We start from the raw sequence: 22,087 nt of genomic DNA on the forward strand, positions 1-22,087 counted from the left end.
AATCTGAGCAAACCAGCACCTCAAGAGGCGCTTCATGATGGAAAACACACCCTGGGGTGGGAGAACCACGGACTTTGTGAGCAGTAATGTCAACAGGTCACTTTAAAATGGAGCGGAGCCGCCCTCCTGGGGGAGCCGCCATCCTGGGGAGCCCCCATCCTGGGGGAGCCGCCATCCTGGGGAGCCGCCCTCCTGGGGGAGCCGCCCTCCTGGGGGAGCCCCCATCCTGGGGGAGCTGCTATCCTGGGGGAGCTGCCATCCTGGGGGAGCCGCCCTCCTGGGGAGCCGCCCTCCTGGGGGAGCCGCCCTCCTGGGGGAGCCCCCATCCTGGGGGAGCCGCCATCCTGGGGGAGCCGCCCTCCTGGGGGAGCCCCCATCCTGGGGGAGCCGCCCTCCTGGGGGAGCCGCCCTCCTGGGGGAGCCCCCATCCTGGGGGAGCCGCCCTCCTGGGGAGCCGCCCTCCTGGGGGAGCCGCCCTCCTGGGGGAGCCCCCATCCTGGGGGAGCCGCCATCCTGGGGGAGCCGCCCTCCTGGGGGAGCCCCCATCCTGGGGGAGCCGCCCTCCTGGGGGAGCCGCCCTCCTGGGGGAGCCCCCATCCTGGGGGAGCTGCTATCCTGGGGGAGCTGCCATCCTGGGGGAGCCGCCCTCCTGGGGAGCCGCCCTCCTGGGGGAGCCGCCATCCTGGGGGAGCCGCCATCCTGGGGGAGCTGCCATCCTGGGGGAGCCGCCATCCTGGGGGAGCCGTCCTCCTGGGGAGCCGCCTTACACATCGTACTTCAAACCTCTGGATGTGAATGCAGGGCAGAGTGACCTGCGGGCTGGGCCCAGCAGCCCGGCCTCGGGAAGCACTGTGTGCAAGGATTCCCAGAGAGCGGGTGTCTGAGCACCACACTGAACACCGAGCACCTTGTCTGGAACCGGCGTCGCTGTGTCGGCTCGTCTGCCCCAGAGGAAAGCCTCCTCCTGGGCGCGGAGTTGTCCCTCAGAGATGAGCACCAGGCCTGGGTCTCCGATCAGACACTGTCTGGGCTCCTGCCGGAGCCGCGCTGGTAAGCGCTTGCCTTTTATTTCCAGGTGAACACCGTTCTGTGATGAGGTGCTACTGACAAGCCCTTAAAGTGACCTGGAAATTAATATAAAACCAATAAGGGAATCTGTTCTGAGGAAAGTACCAAACAAAACAAAACCCCTCCTCCACCCGGGGACTGGGCTCACGGCTGGAAGCTGCCCGTTATCCGCCCGGCAGGCGCTGCGGGCACCGCTCCGGCCGGCAGTAAACTCTAGAAACGGCCGCACAGTGCCCGCCGCGCCCAGAAGCTACCAGTGGCCGCGGAGGGAGCGGGGCACAGGCCTGCCTCGGAATGCTGGGTTCGCACTGTGGCTTCTTTCCGCAGCTGTGTCCTAGCTGGTCCGCTTTCCTGTAACGTAGTGACCGGGCGGGTGCCGAAGCGTGGGGTGCGGGTGATTGCTTGTTCCACCTCCGGTCAGGGAGAAGCGCTTTCCACAATGTGCACACCCAGGAGCGGGCCTGCGGGCTGCGGCCAGGCGGCTCACTGAGGGCTAGGTCCTGTGAGCAGGAAAAGGAGAAGCAGAACACCCAGGGGCCTGCTCCGCCCGTGAGGGGACCCCAGGCCTGCAGGAGAGCCCCCGCTGTGTGGCCGCTGTGGCCAAGCCAGAGTCCCCGCTCACCCCCACCAGCCTGCTTGGTCCCGAGCCACACAGCGAGGGCTGGTGGCAGCTGTGGGCATCGCTCAGCACACTGGAGAGACCAGGCTCCCTGGCATGGGCCACCCCCTCTCCGTGGGGCAGCCAGAGGTCAGATTTGTGCAAAAGGGCAGCAGCTGCCTGGCAGTGGTCACTTATAATTCCCTCCCTCCTCACCCGTCCACACAAGAGCATCTGTGCGGCAGCCCTGGGCAGGGCGGGCGCGGGCAGGTCGGGAACGGTGCCAGCTGATGCCAGACAGACAGTAAGTAGCGAACAAAGCCGTGAACATGACTTTTAAGACGGGACAAGCACTGGGCAGAAGGGCGTGGGGACTGGAGGGGAGAGGCAGGAGGGTGCTGTGGGGACTGGAGGGGAGAGGCAGGAGGGTGCTGTGGGGACTGGAGGGGAGAGGCAGGAGGGTGCTGTGGGGACTGGAGGGGAGAGGCAGGAGGGTGGAGGGAGGTGTGGAGGGAGGAGGGAGGAGGGTGGAGGGAGGAGGGAGGAGGGAGGAGGGTGGAGGGAGGAGGAAGGGAGGGGGAGGGGAGGGGGAGGAGGGGGAGCCCAGGCCGGCCAGGCGGTGGACTGGGACAGAGGGGAGAACAGCGGGCAGTGAGGCTGGATACCAGCTTTAGGGGCTGATTCCAAGCAGGACAGAGGGGCTCTGAATGTCAGAGGTCAAGGTGGGCACACAGTGGGCTGTGACCCCCATTTCCACAGGGGACCCTGGCGCCGTCCTGGAAGGCCCAGGCCCTGCAGCGGCCAGCACCCCCCGTGAGGCTCTCCGTGCTGCACCCAGCCTGCAGCCCCGGACGGACCCGCTCCCCGCCCCCCCTCCGGTGCGCACGGCGCCCTCGGCTCCCGGAGCGGGCGCAGGACGGGAGCCCCGGCTCCGCTTTCCGACAGGAGGCGCCGGGCTTCGGGGAAGAGCCGTCACCTCCCGGGCTGAGGCAGCCCCCCCGCCGGCCGCTCGGTTTGCCTCGGCGGTGCCCGGTCCTGGCCGGGGTGGGGCCACCTTCCCTCCGGGGAGGCCCTGCGCTTCCCGCTCCCCCGGACCGCCAGCCCCTCGGCCGTCAGAGCACCTCCAACCTCGGAGCAGAGTGCAGCCCCGCCCGCCCGGCCCGGCCCCCAGGCGGCTCCCGGCCCGCACTCCCCCGGAGGCCAGGCCCCGCGGCAGCAGCAGCGCCACCCCGTGGGCGGAAGGAGCGGCGGGTCCGGGCGCCCGACAGCAAAGCGCCCTCCAGGCGAAGGTGGCGGACGCTCTGGGCGGACAGCCCCGGGTTTAGCAGTTTGTCCCGGCGTTGTGGTGGCTTTGGGAAAACTCCCTGGTTGTTCTGTATAAAGTAAACACGCGGTATGGGCTCCGGTCCCGGTCCCGGTCCGAGGACAGCGGCCCGCCCGGCCCCAGCCTTTCCTTCCATCCCCGTGTCTGCCTCTTTCTCTCATTTTCTCGATCCCCAGCCGCCCCTCCTCGGGAACCGGACGGCTCTCTAGCCCGCTGGGCTCCGAAGAGAGACGCTCACATTTGGCACCCGGTCCAAGGACTGGAGTGCGGGGCAGGGCGCGGCTCCCAGCAGATGAAAGGGGAAAGGCGGAGCGGGGGAGCGGGTTGCAGGGGCCCAGGGAAGAGTCTCTCCGCTCACACGCTGAAAACGGTGCTCAGAGCTGGAAGATGCTCTGTTAAGCGTAGTCAGAGTCTTGATTTCTTCAGTTTTGTTAATGAAACTTTCCCTTGGTTTCCTGAAGGGAACCGTCAACTTTCAAACGTGGGAAAAGGTCGGGAAGCAGTTGCATGACGGATACGCAGCGGAAGGTCCGGAGAAGATTCCCATTTCTATACTCACACTGTGGTCTTTAGCTGGTGATGGCCTTGACCCAGCACGGAGAGTTTAAGGACGTCTAAGCGGGCTGTGGCCACGGCCTTACAGCCCACAGCGGAGGGGTGCGAATCTCTGAAAACACCCCCTCCCCCTCTGCGCCTCCGCCGCCTTGCAGTCCAGACTGCAGTCCAGAGCCCACCTGACAAAGATTTACCTCCTAATCACGAGCGGCAGCTGGAGTCTGAGGCAGAGCGGGCGAGCGTCCCTGTGGGCGCTGACTCGGAGGACAGGAAAGGCTTTGCTCACGGCTGCCCAGCCTTTACCGCTGGATGCAGGCGTTTGGCCGAAAGTGAAAGCGACTTGACATTTCATTTTGCTGGAGGCTCTAACTACTTGTACTGGGCTGAACCTAGTAGAAAGGATTAAAGGCATTTCTCAGCAACTGCCAATAATTCTTTATCTTAAAAAATCTTTTTCTTTCCCAAATAAATAAATATTTAAAATAAAAAAACAGTAGACGCCAGACCATTACTGAATTTTTCCCCAAAGCAAGAAGGAGGTGGGGGAAGGGAGACACGTGGCGATCCTGTGTGGACGCCCACTCCCTGAGAAAGCCATTTTAAAAGGTCTCATCTTTGTTTGATGGTCTTTCCAAGTTAAATTTCAAGGCTATCACCGAGAGATGATTCTTGGAAAACTCCAAGGTCCCAGAGTGATTCAAAGAGTTTGTTCTCTCTTCTTGAAGGAAATATTTCAAATTTAGCCAATCTAGAATACTTGAGATCACGTGGAAAGCATTATCAAATAAAAATTAATAACTATATTCTACTTATACACATATATTTTAAATGTTATGAAGGTTTTGGCCTCTCAGATGGGCAAAATAAAGTAACAATATATTTCTTAAATACAGCCAAATTTTTCAGCAACGGAAATTTAAAAGACAAAAAGCCCCTAGCCTAAGGTGACCAGATTTTAACATTGGTGAAGCAGGGGGGGGGGTTCTTGATTAAAAATTTGGTCTATATGGAGCAACAAAAATTTTCATAGAACGCAAAAATAGTATTGTAATATATTTTTTTAAATTTCAACATAAGTACAATTTACAAATATAATAAATAAAAAATTATGTATAGTATTATTTTATTCTTTGGCATATTTCTCATTTGAGTGAATTTTTTTTAGTAGATTGCTGTCGTTGTTTAAAAGGTCATAAAATTTTTCACAAGAATTTGTTAAATTATATTTCACACATAAAATGGCTTTCAAAGTCTCAACACTTAATTGTGATTTTTCTGATGTCCACACTTTATTTACCGTAGAAAAAACGCGTTCAGTCGCAGCATTAGTTCCTGGTAAGGACAGCGCGTATTCCACAATTTTTAGTGCATTATTGTATGGAACATGGTTTGTTTCAAAATGATGAAATATTTCTAACCATTTGTTCTCTATTGTGATTTTTGCAGATGCCCAAGATTTAACCTTTTCTTTATCAATATATTTTTTTAATAATGATACCTCATTAAAAAGATCATTTTCGGAAATATTACTATATGGGAAATTTTGAGTAATATGATCGAATGATTTTTGCACATCATTCCAATTAAGTTCTTGTTTTAATGCAACCCAATGAAAATGTTCAATATCATTGTAATGTACCGTCCACTCTTCTAAATAATCTATGCAGCTACTATAGAACTTTTTGACATGATTCATGATATCTGCACGATTTATTGCACCTTGTTCTTCTAGCTGGCTTATACTATTACGGATAGTTAACAGAAGAAAATTATTTTCTAACCGCTCTTGACACTGAAATTTTAAATTATTAACTTCATTTGCTATTTCGATTACCAAAATTTTGTCACCTTCAATAAGTTTTATAGCATTTTGAAAAAGAGCTGCTTGATTGTGTACAAACTTAGCCAAATTTTTGAAGATTCTTTTTTCAAAAAACTCTTCTAAAATTCTAGGACATTTATCCTGTGATAGAAAGTAGGATTTCAAAGGATCGTATATTTTCAAAATTCTTTCGACAGCTGGCAAAAGAGCTAACCAGCGCGTTTTACTGTATCCAAGTATTTTCTGATATTCGACTTGCACAGTTTCACAAAATTCTTTAAGCATTTCAACGCGCACAGTGTATATATAGAAATAAGAATGTATTTTAATAACAATATTTTCCACATCTACGGGCGACAAGTCAGCAGCTGTTTGAATGGCGTTATGTATTATGTGCGCTGCGCAGCCAACACCAATAATGTTTTGATTAAGGTTTTTGTTTAATTTATAAAAAATATTATTTGTACCTCTTCTCGCTTTTCCTCCAAAATTTGCGTTCGTGCTGTCTGCACAATATGCAATCATTTTATGTTTTAAATTGTTTTTTCCAAAATATTAATAATGGAACTGAAAATTATTTCAGAAGTTTCACCGGGCAAAGAAATGAAATCTAAAATTCTAATTTTTATTCCAGTTTCCGAATCAAAAAATCTAATAATGGTTGGAAATAACTTTATATCCTTATGATTAGATGCATCAGAATATATGGATATAAAATTAATTTTTTCTAGATTTTTGTTTAATTCTGAAAATGCATATGGGGAAAGCACATTACACACAATTGCCTCGGATTTTGTTCTAGCACAGGCAAATGTTTTGTTGAATAAGTTTTTGACAACTTGTGATGTACAGTCCATAGATCTGAAGGAATGATTGTGATTAATAGCATGAAAAGACGTAAGTCCTTCTGCTAATGCTAATTTCTTTTCTTCGTCTCCATAAGTTGTTTTCCGAAAAAATTCCTATATTTTGGAGGAAGATGCAGCAGTATTTAAATATCCTTTATGTTTCTGTGTCTCCAAGTGCTTTGAAATATCATTCTTCCCGCCGTGCGAAATAGAAAATTCACCATTACATTTCTCACATTTTACCATGTAATCGCTTTTGGTTTTTTTAATAAAAGGAAATTCACTTCTTAGATCATCGTTGAATTTGCATCCTCTTTTCTTACTCATTATGTTAAAAATCTAAAAAAAATAATTTAAAATTATATTATAAATTATTATATACATATTGCTTAAAAACACAGTAAGTAGGTACATAATTACATGAACATATTTTATTGTTAGTTTATAAATTAAATTAATTTGATTGTTATAAAGTAACTATATTTTAAAAATTATTTTAATTTTAATCCTATATTTCTTTCTAAATAATAACAATACTAACTTGTATTATTTTCCCTCTGAATTTGCTGTAACCTAAGTCGTAAGTGTCACTTTCAAGGCCGGCACTAGACTTTTTGCCACCACTATAAAATATAAATAATACGAGTACTGTCTGCTAAATTCAAGAAAATTTATGTATTTATGAAATAAATAAATAAATTACTTACCTAAATTAACTGAATAGCTGATTTGTAATGACATCACTTGTTTAACTAGCTTACTAGCACGCAGTACGATGTGCATCGTCTGAGAGACAGTTACAAAATGTTTTCGTCGTTGCCAATCCCAAAAAATGCCATTGTTCATTAAGTCCAAACAATGGTGGTCGAATTCTAACAACTGATCAACAATGTGAACTTTGATAAGCAGTTCTCGATCATCAGTTCTCAGCAATTATTTGTTATTATTAAAGTTTAACATTATAAAATTAACAAAAATAATATAAAACTCATATCCTGGCTAAATAGCCACCTGGCCGCCGAAAACCGTATATTCCCTTCCCGTTCTCCCGCCGTTCCCTAGCTTGTCGTGCATTCTTTCCAAAAATCGGGACATTTTTAAAACGCCGCGGGACGAGGGACAAATTGTTAAAAATCGGGACTGTCCCACCAAAAGCGGGACGTCTGGTCACCTTAGCTTAGAGTCACAAGATCAAGCTTAATTATGCTTAGAGGACTGAGCCCTCCAAGCTGGGACTTGTTTGCGACTTTGCCAGCAGGTCAGTCCGAGGCTTAACCCTATAACCGCTTCCTACATCTTGGAAAGTATATTTCTTCTCAGGGTCAACAAGGGCAGCCCAGGCAACAACCACACATTTTTCCCCCGGAAACTCCCCAAAGTTGGCAATAGGAAGACACATGGATCCCAAGGTTCTGCTGGGTGAGAAGCAGTGCAACCTGGTCTGCTCCTGGTGGTCACTCCGCGACGCGTAGGAATCGCGCGGGGAGTTGAAGAGCCCCGGCTGCTCTCGGCGGTGCGGGACGGCGGCTTGAAGAGCTCAGGCTCCGTGGGTTCATGTACTCTCCCACTCACTAACCACCTGGCCCTGCACCGCCGTGAGCAGCCTGCTGCTTCCCTCCTCTGGCCTCTGTCTGCAAAGAGGGCTTAGTAACCAGAGCACCGCCTCACACGGACACGGGGTTAAATACTTGCATGTGTAAGTGGCCGCCAACTTCTTGGTCTTTATTTTACACTCTTAAGTAAATGTATTGAGAATACCAAGGAGCTTCTATTTATGCAGGCTACATCTAAAAATACTTACTATACTGAAAATTAAAACAAAGCATTTTAAATTATTTATTAACTAGAGGCCCTGTGCACGAAATTGTGCACAGGTAGGATCCCTAGGCCTGGCCTGTGATCAGGACCGACAGGGGCCTTCCAGCTGCTGGCCGGGGCCTCCCTTCCCTGGCTGCCAGCTGCTGGCTGGGGCCTTCATTCTGCACCGCCCCCTGGTGGTCAGTGCATGTCACAGCTAGCGGTTGAATTCCCGGTTTCCTGGTTGAACTCCCAAGGGGACACTTTGCATATTAGCCTTTTATATATATAGATTCATTTTAAAATCAATAAGAAAAGTATTACATATTACCATAATGCTATATCATTATGGAAACTAACTCCATTTTCCAGAACAGGAAAAACATTCCTGAAACATCTGTGTCCAGCCAAGATGAAGTAGCAGGAACCAGACAAAATATATGAAATGATTGTTTTCAAGATACTGAATGTCAAACAACAAAGGACTGTGATCTATGAAGGACAGGAAAGGAACAGGTGCTGCCTGTGTGCCCAGCTTTCGCCCAGAAAAGAGTGGGGGGTCGGGGGGAGACTTGCGTAAACGCCTGAATTAAAAAGATGGAGCTGGAGTCCGGGAGGCCTGGGCAGATGGGCTTGGCAGGACTGGCCCTGGGAAGGAGACAGTGCCTGGAGAGAATCCAGAGGCCTGGGAGGGTCCCCTCAAGTATTCAGATGAGTGCTCCTGAGCGTGCAGTAAGGACCTCGCTCCAGGCCAGAAAGAACTGCCTGGAGGAGAGCGAGGGGCGCGCACACCTGGAGGAGAGCGAGGGGCGCGCACACCTGGAGGACAGCGAGGGGCGCGCACACCTGGAGGACAGCGAGGGGCGCGCACACCTGGAGGACAGCGAGGGGCGCGCACACCTGGAGGACAGCGAGGGGCGCGCACACCTGGAGGACAGCGAGGGGCGCGCACACCTGGAGGAGAGCGAGGGGCGCGCACACCTGGAGGACAGCGAGGGGCGCGCACACCTGGAGGACAGCGAGGGGCGCGCACACCTGGAGGACAGCGAGGGGCGCGCACACCTGGAGGACAGCGAGGGGCGCGCACACCTGGAGGACAGCGAGGGGCGCGCACACCTGGAGGACAGCGAGGGGCGCGCACACCTGGAGGACAGCGAGGGGCGCGCACACCTGGAGGACAGCGAGGGGCGCGCACACCTGGAGGACAGCGAGGGGCGCGCACACCTGGAGGACAGCGAGGGGCGCGCACACCTGGAGGACAGCGAGGGGCGCGCACACCTGGAGGACAGCGAGGGGCGCGCACACCTGGAGGACAGCGAGGGGCGCGCACACCTGGAGGACAGCGAGGGGCGCGCACACCTGGCCGGGGAGCCGCCGGTGTCCAGCAGCCAGGCTGGGCCCCCAGGAGGGAAGAACAGAAACTACCCAAACTAAACACAGAGGGATGCCGGGAAGAAGGAGAGCTCAGGTCCGGCTGTTGTGAACAATGAGGGACTGCCGCTGGAGACGGTGCGGAGCCAGGCCAGGCCTGCTGAGGCAGACAAGTCCGCACAGAGGCGCGCCGTGGATTCTAGAGGGACGTCGGCGGGCACCCGGGAGGCAGGACAAAAGGGCGTTTCCACCGACACCACAAAGGGCCCCTCGCCAGGGCATTGTGCTGTGAGCACACTGTGGATTCCAGCCGCACACACCCCGGGAATAACAGCACGGGACGGGGACGGGCTGGGTGGTGGTCGCCAGGGGCGGGAGTGGCGGGGGCCGGGGAGTGAGTGTGACCAAAAAGGGGTTTTTGGATCCTTCACATGGGTTGTCTTTCCACTCATTTAGATTTTCTTTCATTTCATTGAACAATGTTTCGTGATTTATGTCGCACCTTTTTAGATAGTTTATTCCTAAGTATTTTAGTCTTTTTGATGTGGTTGTAAATGGAATTGTTTTCTTACTTTTTTTCAGTTTTCATTGCTAATGTATAGAAACACAGCTGGCCCTGAACAGCTTGGGTTTGAGTTGTGCAAGTCTACTTATATGCATATTTTTTCAATAAATATATTGGGGGAAATTTTGGAGAATTCTGACAATTTGAAAAAACTTACAAACTGTGTAGCCTAGCGATATAGTTGAAGAAACAGTGAGGTACCAGTGACTATATGAAGCATATGCAGACGCTGCCTGTTCGGTCTCTGAGGGCCATCCGTTACAGAAAGCTGAGGTGGATCCGAAGCGACCACGCCCCCTCCCCGAGCATCTCCGCACAGGCGGGGAAGGAGGGCGAGGACGTCAGGAGTCAGGACCGAGGCTCAGGGCGACCCCGCAAACGGCAGGTCGCAGGCCAGTGACCTCTCGAGGGCCCCGCAAACCCGACGCACTCCGGCCGAGCAGCAGGGTAAGCCCGGGTCACAGAAAGGCTGAAGCGCCCGCCGGGCGCCAGACTGAGGTCTGCAGCTGCCCCTGCCACAGTCGGAGGCCAGTGCGCCCGCCCGGTGGGAAGGCCGCTGTAAAATAAAAGGAACAGGGATTCTTGAAGCCATCGGGCACCGACGCCAGCAGATGCGGAAAACGTGCCCTTTTTGCAAAATGTATCACCTCCTGAAAATGCAGCTTTTGTGCGGGTGCAGGATCGCTACGCGCAAGGCACCCCTGACCTGACTCGAGAAGAAGTGAAGTCATTATAAGACACTGATTTAAAGCTGGAGAACACGATTGGGGACATGCGGGGGGGGGGGGGGGGGGGGGATGGGAATGGGGGGATGAGGACAAATATGTGATACCTTAATCAATAAAGAAATGTTTTTAAAAAATAAAGGCAATATAATAATAATTTAAAAAGCTGGAGAACACGATGCTGGGAGGATGGCTGGTAACTGTAGAAAGAAGTTTGGCTTAAAAAAATGTCAAGATCCCAGGAGAGGCAGCTCCGCCCGCGGGGGGCAGCGCGCTCCAGGGCACCTGGAGGAAGCCGCTGGGGAGGCGCCTCCTGGGGAAACTCCCGGGCATCTTGGTGAGGAAGGGCAGCGCGCACAGCGTGGAGGGCGGGAAGGGATGGGTAAACATTTTGTGCAAATGCCTCAGGTTCAGAAGCAGGGCCAGCCTCACCTGCCGGCCGCGCCCCACGTGAAGGGAGAGCTGAGCACCAGCTGCCGGCCTCCACTGCACAGCGAGGAGCGGGGTGCAGGCCAGGAGGGCTGGCCAGCGAGGTCTGAATGTGGGTGTGGCACCAGCCTCCAGGGCCCAGAGCCCCTGAGTTCAACACCCAAACACACGCCACTGGCTCAGCCCAGACCCAGGGCCATAAGGACCCTGACGCTTATTACACAAAGACTCTGGGAGCATCAGGGCTGTCCACCAGCAAGAGCCCCAGCAGAGAGCAGTGGGGACATCCTCGCTAATAAAAGAGTAATATGCAAAGTAACCATCACTCCACTACATAAGCCACGCCCACCAGCCAACCCACGCCCATCAGCCAATCAGGGCGAGTATGCAAATTAACCCCAACCAAGATGGCTACCAGAAGGGAGGCTTGGGTTTCCCCGGCAACAGAGGAAGCCAAGCTTTCCACACACTCTGGCGGGCCCAGGCCTCCAATCAAGGATACAAAGTTTCAATTATAGAAGGTAAATAAATTCCAGATACCAGGGCCTCTGCTTGGGTCGCCAGGGGCGTGGCTGGCCTGCAAACCACCACAGGCCCCTCGCCCAGGCCTCTCCACACCCCAAGGGAACCCCACCCTGATCCAGGACACCCTTCAGGGCAAACCAGCTGGTCCCCACCCATGCACCAGGCCTCTATCCTATCTAATAAAAGAATAATATGCAGACTGACCATCACTCCAACACACAAGATCAAGATAGCTGCCCCTATGTGGTCAAAGATCCTGCCCCCATGTGGACACAAGATGGCCACCAAAAGATGGCCAGCAGGGGAGGGCAGTTAAGAGGGACCAGGCCTGCAAGGGAAGGCAGTTGAGAGGGACCAGGCCTGCAAGGGAGGGCAGTTGGAGGCGATCAACCCTGCAGAGGAGGGCAGTTAGGGGAGACCAGGCTGGCAGAGGAGGGAAGTTGGGGGCAAACAGGCTGGCAGGGGAGCAGTTAGGCATCAATCAGGCTGGCATGGGAGTGGTTAGGGGGTGATCAGGCTGGCAGGTAGAAGCGGTTAGGGGAAATCAGGAAGGCAGGCAGGCGAGCAGTTGGGAGCCAGCAGTCCTGGATTGTCAGAGGGATGTCCGGTGGGATCAGGCCTAAACGGGCAGTCGGACATCCCTTGAGGGGTCCCAGATTGGAGAGGGTGCAAGCTGGGCTGAGGGACACCCCCACCCCCGTGCACGAATTTTGTGCACCGGGCCTCTAGTCTATAAATATTTATCTCTTTCGTGCGTTCAGCGTGGCTAGAGAGTGGTCTGGTTCCTGAGTAGGGGCTGCTGGGGATTGAGAAAATGAAAGAAAGAGACAGGCACAGAGATAGAATGGAAAAACTGGGGCCGGGTGGGACAGCTCTCCTCTGATGGAGAGACAGGGACCCAGAGCTGATATAGCATGTTTATTTTATACAGCAACAACCAGGGAGTTTTACTAAAGCCCAAGTCAAGGGAGATTATGTGCATTTTTGTGGCTTCTTTGTAATCGTCACTTCTGGGTGAGCCCAGATAATCGTTTGTTCCTGGTGCTTGGCTGGATTTAGATAATGAAACCCACCCCCTGGAGCCTGAACTGAAGGTCAGGCTGACAACACACCTGCCTCTGGCAAGGTGGGTTTGCAGGGCATGGCTCTGCCGAGCACCGCTGGATTCAGATGACAATCAGCTCAGGGGCCTTTCCCAGGCGCTCTCTACAGACTTCCAGCAGGACCACACACTAGAGATGCCATGTGGTTCCAGAAGAGACCACCGCAGTCAGCAGCGTGGTCCTGCTGGCCGCACAGGGTCCATGTGGCCCCGAGACCATGAAGGAGCTGGTGGGTGTGGTGCAGAGGGGTGGGCGGAGCTCGGGGTTTGGGACTTGGAGAAATTCAAGAAGCGCAGCCGCCACACCAGAGGGACTGGCAGGTGCCTGGGTGGAGAGATGCTTCCAGACCAGGGCCAGGCGCGAGGAAGGCCTGAGGAGCATGCACCCGCTCCATCCAAGAGTGCTTTGGGCTTCTTTCGTGGCATGGCTCCTTCCATGAAACGCACTGAAACTGATGCAAATGGGGAAAGAAAGAAAGAAAGAAACAATATTGAAACCCTTTGAGAGACACGAAAAGGAAAAAGTGCCAGCCATCACCACAATGTATTTCCATAAGTCAAGGCTGTCCTGCCTCTCGCCTGCTCTGGGGACCCTCCCCCCCACCTCTCCTGCCTCCAGGACCCCCCACCACCACCACCGCGAGAAGCTGAGGGTGAAGACCTTTATCGGGACCACTGTCACACGGGAATAGTGAGTCGGCGCCCGGCCATGAGCTGGTTAACTGGCCCGCGGGGTGTGTGAGTGCAGTGGGGAGAGCTACCTAGCGGCTGTGACAAGCCTGCCTGACACTTCTGTGCCATCATCCCGCTACCCCAGTATTTACCACCTGGGACATCGTGCGAGAAACCTGTACTGAAGTGGGGAGCCTGCTCCCCTGCATAAGCATGAGGTGAGTGATATTTAATACAAAGTAGATAATGTGTTCTGCTTCCTGTTTCATAACTTTGCTTTCAGAGAATCACATGACCATACAGTATGCCCCTCTCCTGCTGGAGGAGCTGTGCGTGCTGTTAGCTGTGCGGTGTGCTGGGCCATAACCGCTGTACAAGGACTCCTTTATCCGTGTCGAGGCCGGGCAGCATGCCATTGCCAGCCACAGAGGCTGCTAAAGCAAGCAGCTCACCCCTGCTCCATTATGAATGCACGGGTCACGATTCTGATAAGTTTCTTTTTCATGTTCTTATTTTGGATATCCAGTGGTTAGAGCACACGTAGCCCGCACCGTGTCTGTTCGTAGAACAGCGTGATGCAGGCCCTGTGCGTGGAAGAGGCTCCGCGGCAGCCCTGGCAGCTCGGGGCGGGCGAGGGGACCCGGAGGCTCTGACCCGCACTCTTGATGGCCCTCAGCATGGGGCCAGTCTCGGGCCTTTTGCTTTCTTAGCGAAGGTCAGTAGTCGCCTGGAGCGAGCCCGTCCATGCTTCCTGCGCGTCTAGGGTGAAATGTCCATTTTAACGTCAGAGTTTTCTCTTCCAGGCCGCACGGAGGCCACGGCCCAGCGGCCGGCGGGCAGACCGGGCCCGTCACTGCCTTTCCCCAGAGCAGCTCTAGTGGCTGTTGATGCTGCGTGTTCACGGCACCGGGCCCGGCGTGAACAGCCTGTGCCTCCATTGCCCTCGACCCCTCTGCCTCCTCCTGCTCCTCGACCTGCCCCAGGGATCTCCTGGTCCTTCCTTACGTTTTCTCCTTTGATTCCAATGTAGACAGTAAACTGCTAAACTGCCATTCTGGGGGCGCTTTCTCAGTCCTTGGAGCCCTGGCCTCTGGGCCCGCCGCAAACTTTGGCTCACGTAAACGTCCTATAGGTGTGGGGGTTCTTTCACCGACACGCACTTGCATAGCCACCAGGATTACAAAGACACCCTGAGACCACCCTGTGGATCTGGACCCGGCACTGGTACCAGCAAGGACCCTGTGCCCAGGGCCCCTCGCATCAGGGGAGCCAGGTGAGTTTCTCCGGGCCCGGGCCTCCCTGCTGTAAGCGCCGGTCCGGACTTCAGGCGAGCTGTCATTAGAAAACCCTGGAGGTGGCAATAAAGGATAAGCGTTGAAATAACCTGGGGAAGGGAGAAATGGGAAGCTGCTTTTAATTTTGGCTTTTCAATTGGAATCGCTTACAGAGGGTGGAAAAGATATTTGCTAAGTTAAATGAGAGACTGAACTCCTTTAGCTCTGAAGAGAGAACACTTCCTCCTCCCCCGAATCTCGTTATTCTTGGGTGACTGAAATATTCACGGAAGCACCTGAGAAGGTGCGTCTTGGGCGTGAAGTGGTTCTAGCGATCCCCACCACATCTATCTATACTAATAAAAGGATAATATGCAAACTGGTCAGGATGCCCTCACAGTAACGACTGAACAGCAGGCTGCGTGGGGCGACCAGGTCGGCAGGGGGGTTACTGAGGGACAACCAAGCAACTGAACAGCAGGCTGCATGGGGCAACCAGGCTGGCGGGGGGGGAGGGGGACAGTGAGGGGCAACCAGGCCAGCAGGGGGGCAGTGAGGGATGACCAGGCCGACAGGGGGGGTAGGGCAGTGAGGGGTGACCAGGCCAGCAAAGGGGGCAACTGGGGGTGACCAAGTCAGCAGAGGGGGCAGTGAGAGGTGACCAGGCTAGCAGGGGAGGGCAGTGAGGGGTGACCAGGCAGGCAGGGGGGCCAGTTAGGGGCAACCAAACTGGCAGAGGGGGGCAGTAAGGGGTGACCAGGCTGGCAGGGGGGCAGTTGGGGGCAACCAGGCTGGCAGGGGATGAAGTTAGGGGTGATTGGGTTGACAGGCAGAGGCAGTTAGGGGTGATCAGGCTGGCAGAGGGTGCAGTTAGGGGTGATCAGGCAGGCAGGCAGGTATGTAGTTAGGAGGCAGTGGTCCCGGATTGTGAGAGGGATGTCCAACTGCCGGTTTAGGCCTGATCCCCGGGATCAGGCCTAAACTGGCAATCAGAAATCCCCTGAGGGGTCCCGGATTGGAGAGGGTGCAGGCTGGACTGAGGGGAACGCCCCCCGCCCCGTGCACGAATTTTGTGCACCAGGCTTCTAGTATATATATAAATGGCTAATATGCTAAGTGTCCGACCATCCGGTAATGACGTCACATAGCAACACCTAGCTTCCTCTCCCTAGCAACTAACCTCCTTGGAGTTTCTCCAGCCCAGGAACACGACTTGCTTTATAGCCAGGTGCAAACATTTACACTGTAACCAAATGTCTGTGAAGCATTTTCCCCTGCCTCATATCATTGATCCTCACAGAAGTCCTGGAGTAGGTAGATAGGAGACTCAGTGGAATCCTATTTTCTTTTCATTAGCCGGAAAATGGAGATTTAGAAACTTCACCCAACTGAAAAGAAGTAAGAATTGGTGGACCTTGAAAATGGCTTCAGGTTTTCTCACTGCACAGAATATAGTCAAACACTGCTGCAGTTAAATATTTCACCCTTTGTTCTCCCTGCAAGATCTACAATAATCATCTGCTTTGTGTTGATATTTATTGCTGTGTTGGTGACAATTACCTGAAAGAGAAGTTGGGGTGTTTCACTGGGCTGGAAAAAGTTTAGCTAAATCAGAAAGCAGGTCTAATTAAGCAAGTTTATTCTATAGAGATAAAAGGCTAAGTTGACTCGTGCATGCGTGATACATATAAAGCTCTCGCTGGCGCCACTCGCACACGTGTGTTTCCATCTGTCATTGTCATTCATGAATTTGGTTGACACTTCTATTATAGAGAAAAGGCGAATAGCAATATTAAAATATTTCTTCTAATTAATTGCCTTTCAATGTGCACGAATCCGTGCACCAGGCCACTAGTTACTATTGGCTCCCCTGAAATGTGCGTGTCAAGGCTGGTCACCTGGCACTCTGAGTTCTCACACTGTGTCAGGCAGCTTTGGGGAGAAACAGACTCCTAAGAGGGTTCAAGCAATTTGGGAGGTGACAGCCCCTTGGCGTTTAACCCACAAGCATCCCCTTTCAACCCACCACATCCTGTCCCTGGAAGTTTGTTCAAACTCTGCAGATCTCAAAATAAGACTAAGATTAAAATGGGGAATTGTGCCTCCAAGGCTGAATAACCCCAATATGATCAACCTCATTAATACTCCTGCAAGTTTTATGTACAATTTGTATGGAGCCTTTACTTGCAAGTATATACCGAAATGGGAAGATTTAACTAAAAAATACCTCACTTTAAGATGCTGCAATGAGAACTCTTTGATACTTCTAAATCAATGTTCCTGTGTGCAGAATTGGAAAAGGCTGGCTCTAAAATTAAACTGAATAAATGGGGAGCTCACCTTGACAGAACAATATAAATCTCCTATCCTTCCAATAAAAAAACCCATTGGGAATGATGGAGATTTATACAGGATCTCAGCAATAAATAAAAGTTATTCCCAGATGTCCTGTGGTTCCAATCCTACACACCCTACTCTCAGCCATGCCTGTGGACTGCCAATATTTTCATTGAAAGACTAGAGGCCCAGTGCACAAAATTCGTGCACAGTTGGGTCCCTAGTGGCTGCCTGGCATCACATGGAGAGACCACTACTATGGGGCTCATTACCCCAGCTGTCTGCTGCCGCCGCCCCCTGGTGGTCAGCACATGTCTAACTCCTGGTTGGTCAAACTCCTGCCCGTGGGGACAATTTGCATATTAACCTTTTATTATATAGGACTAGAGGCCCATTGCATGAAATTCGTGCAGGACAGGGGTCCCTCAGCCCAGCCTATGCCCTCTCACAATCTGGGACCCCTCGCTCCTAACTGCCTGCCTGCTCACTCCTTACCGCCCACCTGCTCGCTCCTTACCACTTGGCTTGCCGCTCCTTATCGCTGCCACGGAGGCAGGAGAGGCTCCCACCACCGCTGCTGCGCTCGCCAGCTGTGAGCCCGCTTCTGGCTGAGTGGTGCTCCTGCTGTGGGAGCGCACTGACCACCAGGGGGCAGCCCCTGCGTTGAGTGTCTGCCCCCTGGAGGTCAGTGTGCATCATAGTGACTGGTCGTTCCGCCGTACAGTCACTGGGCTTTTATTATATAGATGTATGTAGTGACTTTTTCTATATTCCTGCAGAAAAAGAGGCAATGTGTCTTTGCTTTCACCTGGGAAGATCTTCAGTAATGCCACAGGAATATAATAAAAATTCCATATATTTTTCTCAGATACTCAAGGCTGATTTAAATAGTGTTGAATTTCCCAGTAATGTCTCTCTAATTCAATATGCAGATGATTTACTTTTATCTTTGTAATAATACTAGGCTCTCAAAAGGGCTCACTTTACCTATTACATTAGCTAGCCATAAAGAAACATAAAGTATCAAAGGACAAGCTTCAATTCTATTTGTGCCAAGTAAAACACCTTGGCCATCTTCTGTCTAAACACGGACTTCCAAACTTTCCTGAAAGACTCGGAGAAATACTATCCTTTCCTCTTCAAAGAACCAAGAAACAACTTGGGAAATTTCTAAAGCGAACTGGATACTGTTGCAACTGGGTCACAATTTTTCATTAATAGCTCAACCTCTATATCCCTTTTTAAACCGTATCAACCTGATGAGCCCAGTGGACCTCCAAAGGAAAGTGAGTGGTAGAAGCTCAAAGGGTAAATGATCTAAAGCTCCCACTTTGGGCACCTGATCACACACTTCCTTCCTTTCACGTGAAAATAAGGAAGATGCTTAGGAATTCTAACAGAAACACGAAGACCATCAATTTGAAGAGACTTTACTTCCTCCATCATTTGTTTTTTACTTCTTTGTCAAAAATTAGTTGACAGTATATGTGTGGGTTTATTCCTGGGTCCTCAGTTCTGTTCCATTGACCTGTGTGTCTGTTTTATTTTGTTTGTTTTGTTTTTGCCAACCCCATACCACTCTGATTACTATAGCTTTATAGTATAATTTGAAATCAGGGCGTTCAGGGAGTGTGATTACTCTTTTGTTCCTTTTTCTTTCTTTCTTTTACTCTTTCAGGATTGCTGTGGCTATTTGGGTCTTTTGTGATTCCATACAAATTTGAGGATTTATCTTTTTGTTGTGGTTCTCCTTTTGTGAAAAGGCCATTAGGATTTTAATAGGGATTGCTTTGAAATCTGTAGATTGGTTTAGGTCATATGGATATTTGTAACAATGTTAACTCTTCCAATCCATCAACATGGGATATCTTTCCTTTTATTTGTGTCGTCTTCAATTTATTCCAACAATGTCTTACAGTTCTCAGTGTACATGCCCTTCATGTCCTTTGTTAACTTCATTCCTAGGAATTTTATTCTTTTTGTTGCAATTGTAAATGGGATTTTTTTCATTTCTCTTTCTGATATTTTGTTAGTAGATAGAAACATAACATATTTTTGTATATTGATTTTGTGTCCTGCAACTTTACTGTATTTGTTTATCTATTATTGATTTTTAATTTCATTCCATGATCATTAAAGAAGTTACTTTGTTTGATATCAAATCATCTTAGATTTATTGAGGTTTGTTTTAACAGCCATTCTCTATCCTGGAGAATGTTTAATCTGCCCATGAGAAGAAGGTATATTCTGCTCTTGTTTCTCCTTCCTTTTTTATGTTTATTATTGTTATATGTATTACAACCATATCTATTATAAAACCAAAAATCCATTGTCATAATCACTATTTTACATAATCATGTCTTTTAAAGAATTTATGAGGAAAAGGTGAGCTCTTAAATATTCATAAAGTATGTTATATTATCCTTTTAATTTAGCATTTTTTCTATTTCTTCTTGTGGATTTGAGTTACCATCTGGTATTACCTTACTCCAAAACAACTTATTCCCACCTAACTCCTTAGTGCTGTTATTATCAAATAATATTTTGGGGGAAAAATGTCAACACATTATGTTTTTATAAGTGAAAAGTCTAAAATACAATTATACATACACTAGAGGCCCAGTGCACGAAATTCATGCATGGGAGGGTGGGTCCCTCTGCCCAACCTGCACCCTCTCCAATCGGGAGCCCTCAGGGGATGTCCTACTGACGGCTCAGGCCGCTCCCCGTGGTTCTCTGCTCTCGGCGGGGCCTGCCTGCTCACCGCCGGTGGGACTGAAAGGACTGGGGGACTCCAGCAGGGCTGAGGGGACTGGGTGCCGCCATCTTGTGGCTGTGGGCGCCTCCATCTTTGTGAGGGTGTGGTGGTCAATTTGCATATTCCCTCTTTATTAGATAGGATCTTAGGTTAACTTTTTAAACTTAGTTAAGGGTAAGAAGGAGAAGAAATGGGCATTTATACTGTCTTTTATAAACTTCTATCTTTACCAACACTGTTTTTCATGTGGATTTGAATTGCTATCTGATATCGTTTGCTTTCAATCTGAAGAATGCTTTTAATATTTCTTGATGTATAAGTCAGGCGTGCTAGCAATAAATTATCTCAGCTTCCCTTTATTTTAAAACTAGAGGCCCGGTGCACGAAATTCGTGCACGGGGGGCAGCGGGGAGGGTGTCCCTCAGCCTGGCCTGCACCCTCTCCAATCTGGGACCCCTCATGGGATAACCAGCAGTTGGACATCCCTCTCACAATTCAGAACTGCTGGCTCCTAACCGCTCACCTGCCTGCCTGATTGCCCCTAACTGCTTCTGCCTACCAGCCTGATTGTCCCTAACTGCTCCCCTGCTGGCTTGATTGCCCCTAACCACCTCTGCCTCGGCCCACACCTGGTACCCAGGATTCCCTCCTCCAGCTGACCACAGGCACCCAGGATCCGGGCTTCCCTCCCTCTGGTCAGCCATAGGCGCCCAGGCTGGCTGTAGCCTTAGGGGATGGTGGACAGGGGGCTTCGCCTGTGCTGCAGCTGCAAGTGCTGGCGCCCAGGACTGCAGGGTGGGCGGCTTCTTTGTCTCCCAGGCCACAGCCAGCCACAGGTGCTGGTGCCCAGGACTGCAGGGTGGGCGGATTCTCCATCTACCAGGCTGTAGCCAGCTGCAGGTGCTGGCACCTGGACCGCAGGGTGAGCGGCTTCTCTGTCTCCCAGGCCACAGCCAGCCGCAGTTACTGGTGCCCAGGTCCGCAGGGTGGGCGGCTTCTCTGTCTCCCAGGCCACAGCCAACTGCAGGTACTGGTGCCCAGGACTGCAGGGTGGGCGGCTTCTCTGTCTCCCAGGCCACAGCCAGCCACAGGTACTGGTGCCCAGGACCGCAGGGTGGGCGGCTTCTCCATCTCCCGGGCTGCAGCCAGCCTCAGGTACTGGTGCCCGGTTTCTCCATATCTCCCAGGACGTGGGGCGGGTGGACATGGGGTGGGCAGCTTCTCCAGCTGGCTGTAGCCTGGGATCATAGGGCAAGTGGCTTCTTCATCTCCCAGATCGCATCCACCCTCAGGTACTGGCACCCGGTTTCTTGTCTCCCCCAGGACGTGGGGAGGGCGGCTTCTCCAGCTGGCTGCGGCTTGGGATCACGGGGCAGGCGGCTTCTTCATCTCCCGGGCTGCAGCCAGCCTCAGGCGCTGAGGCCGGGTTTCTCAGTCTCCCCCAGGAGGTGGGGCAGGTGGACCTGAGGTTTCTCCAGCTGGCTGAGGCCTGAGATCACGGGGCAGGCAGCTTCTTGGTCTCCGTGGCTGCAGCCAGCCTCAGGTGCTGGGGCCCGGTTTCTCCGTCTCCCCAGGACATGGGGCGGGCAGACCCGAGGCTTCTGAGGCTGGCTGCAGCCTGGGATCATGGGACGGGCAGCTTCTTCGTCTCCCGGCCGCACCCAGCCTCAGGCGCAGGGCCCGGTTTCTCCGTCTTCCCAGGACGTGGGGCAGGTGGATGTGAGGCAGGCAGACCTAAGGCTTCTGAGGCTGGCTGAGGCCTGGGATCATGGGGCAGGTGGCTTCTTGGTCTCCGTGGCTGCAGCCAGCCTCAGGTGCTGGGGCCCAGTTTCTCCGTCTCCCCAGGACGTTGGGCAGGCGGACCTGAGGCTTCTGAGGCTGGCTGAAGCCTGGGATCATGGGGCAGGCGGCTTCTTGGTCTCTGTGGCTGCAGCCAGCCTCAGGCACTGGCGCCTGACTTCTCCAACTCCCAGAGACCTGGAGAGGCTGGGGGGCGGGGCTGCCGCCATGTTTTCAGTTTAATTGCATACTCACTCAGATTGGATGGTGGGCGTGGCTTGGGCGTGGCTGGTGGGCGTGGCTTGTGAGTGTAGTGGAGTGATGATTTGCATATTACTCTATTATTAGATGTTTATTTTTTGAAATGTAGTTTTGCTGGATGTAGCATTCTTGGTTGACAGTTTCTTACTGTAATCACTTTGAATATGTCACCGCTGCTTCCTGGTCTCCATTGTTTCATATGAGGTTTTAGCAGTAAACTTCAATGAACTTTCATTATACTATGTGATGAAATGGTTTCCTTTTGCCACTTTTAAGA

General features: G+C 51.8%; 1 protein-coding gene across 1 annotated transcript; it reads left to right on the forward strand.

Moving 5' to 3' along the window:
* Positions 1 to 989: 989 nt before the first annotated feature.
* On the forward strand, positions 990 to 6,463 carry LOC307106080 (uncharacterized protein; the record flags this gene model as incomplete). Its single annotated transcript, XM_079782154.1, has 4 exons — positions 990 to 1,050; positions 1,579 to 1,970; positions 2,426 to 2,955; positions 3,452 to 6,463. The coding sequence occupies 4 exons, from the start codon at positions 990 to 992 to the stop codon at positions 3,561 to 3,563; spliced, it is 1,095 nt and encodes a 364-aa protein (XP_079638280.1). The 3' UTR covers positions 3,564 to 6,463.
* Between the last annotated feature and the right edge of the window lie 15,624 nt (positions 6,464 to 22,087).

This window comes from Cnephaeus nilssonii (genome assembly GCF_951640355.1).
Source record: "Cnephaeus nilssonii genome assembly, chromosome: 10".
Taxonomy (NCBI): domain Eukaryota; kingdom Metazoa; phylum Chordata; class Mammalia; order Chiroptera; family Vespertilionidae; genus Cnephaeus; species Cnephaeus nilssonii.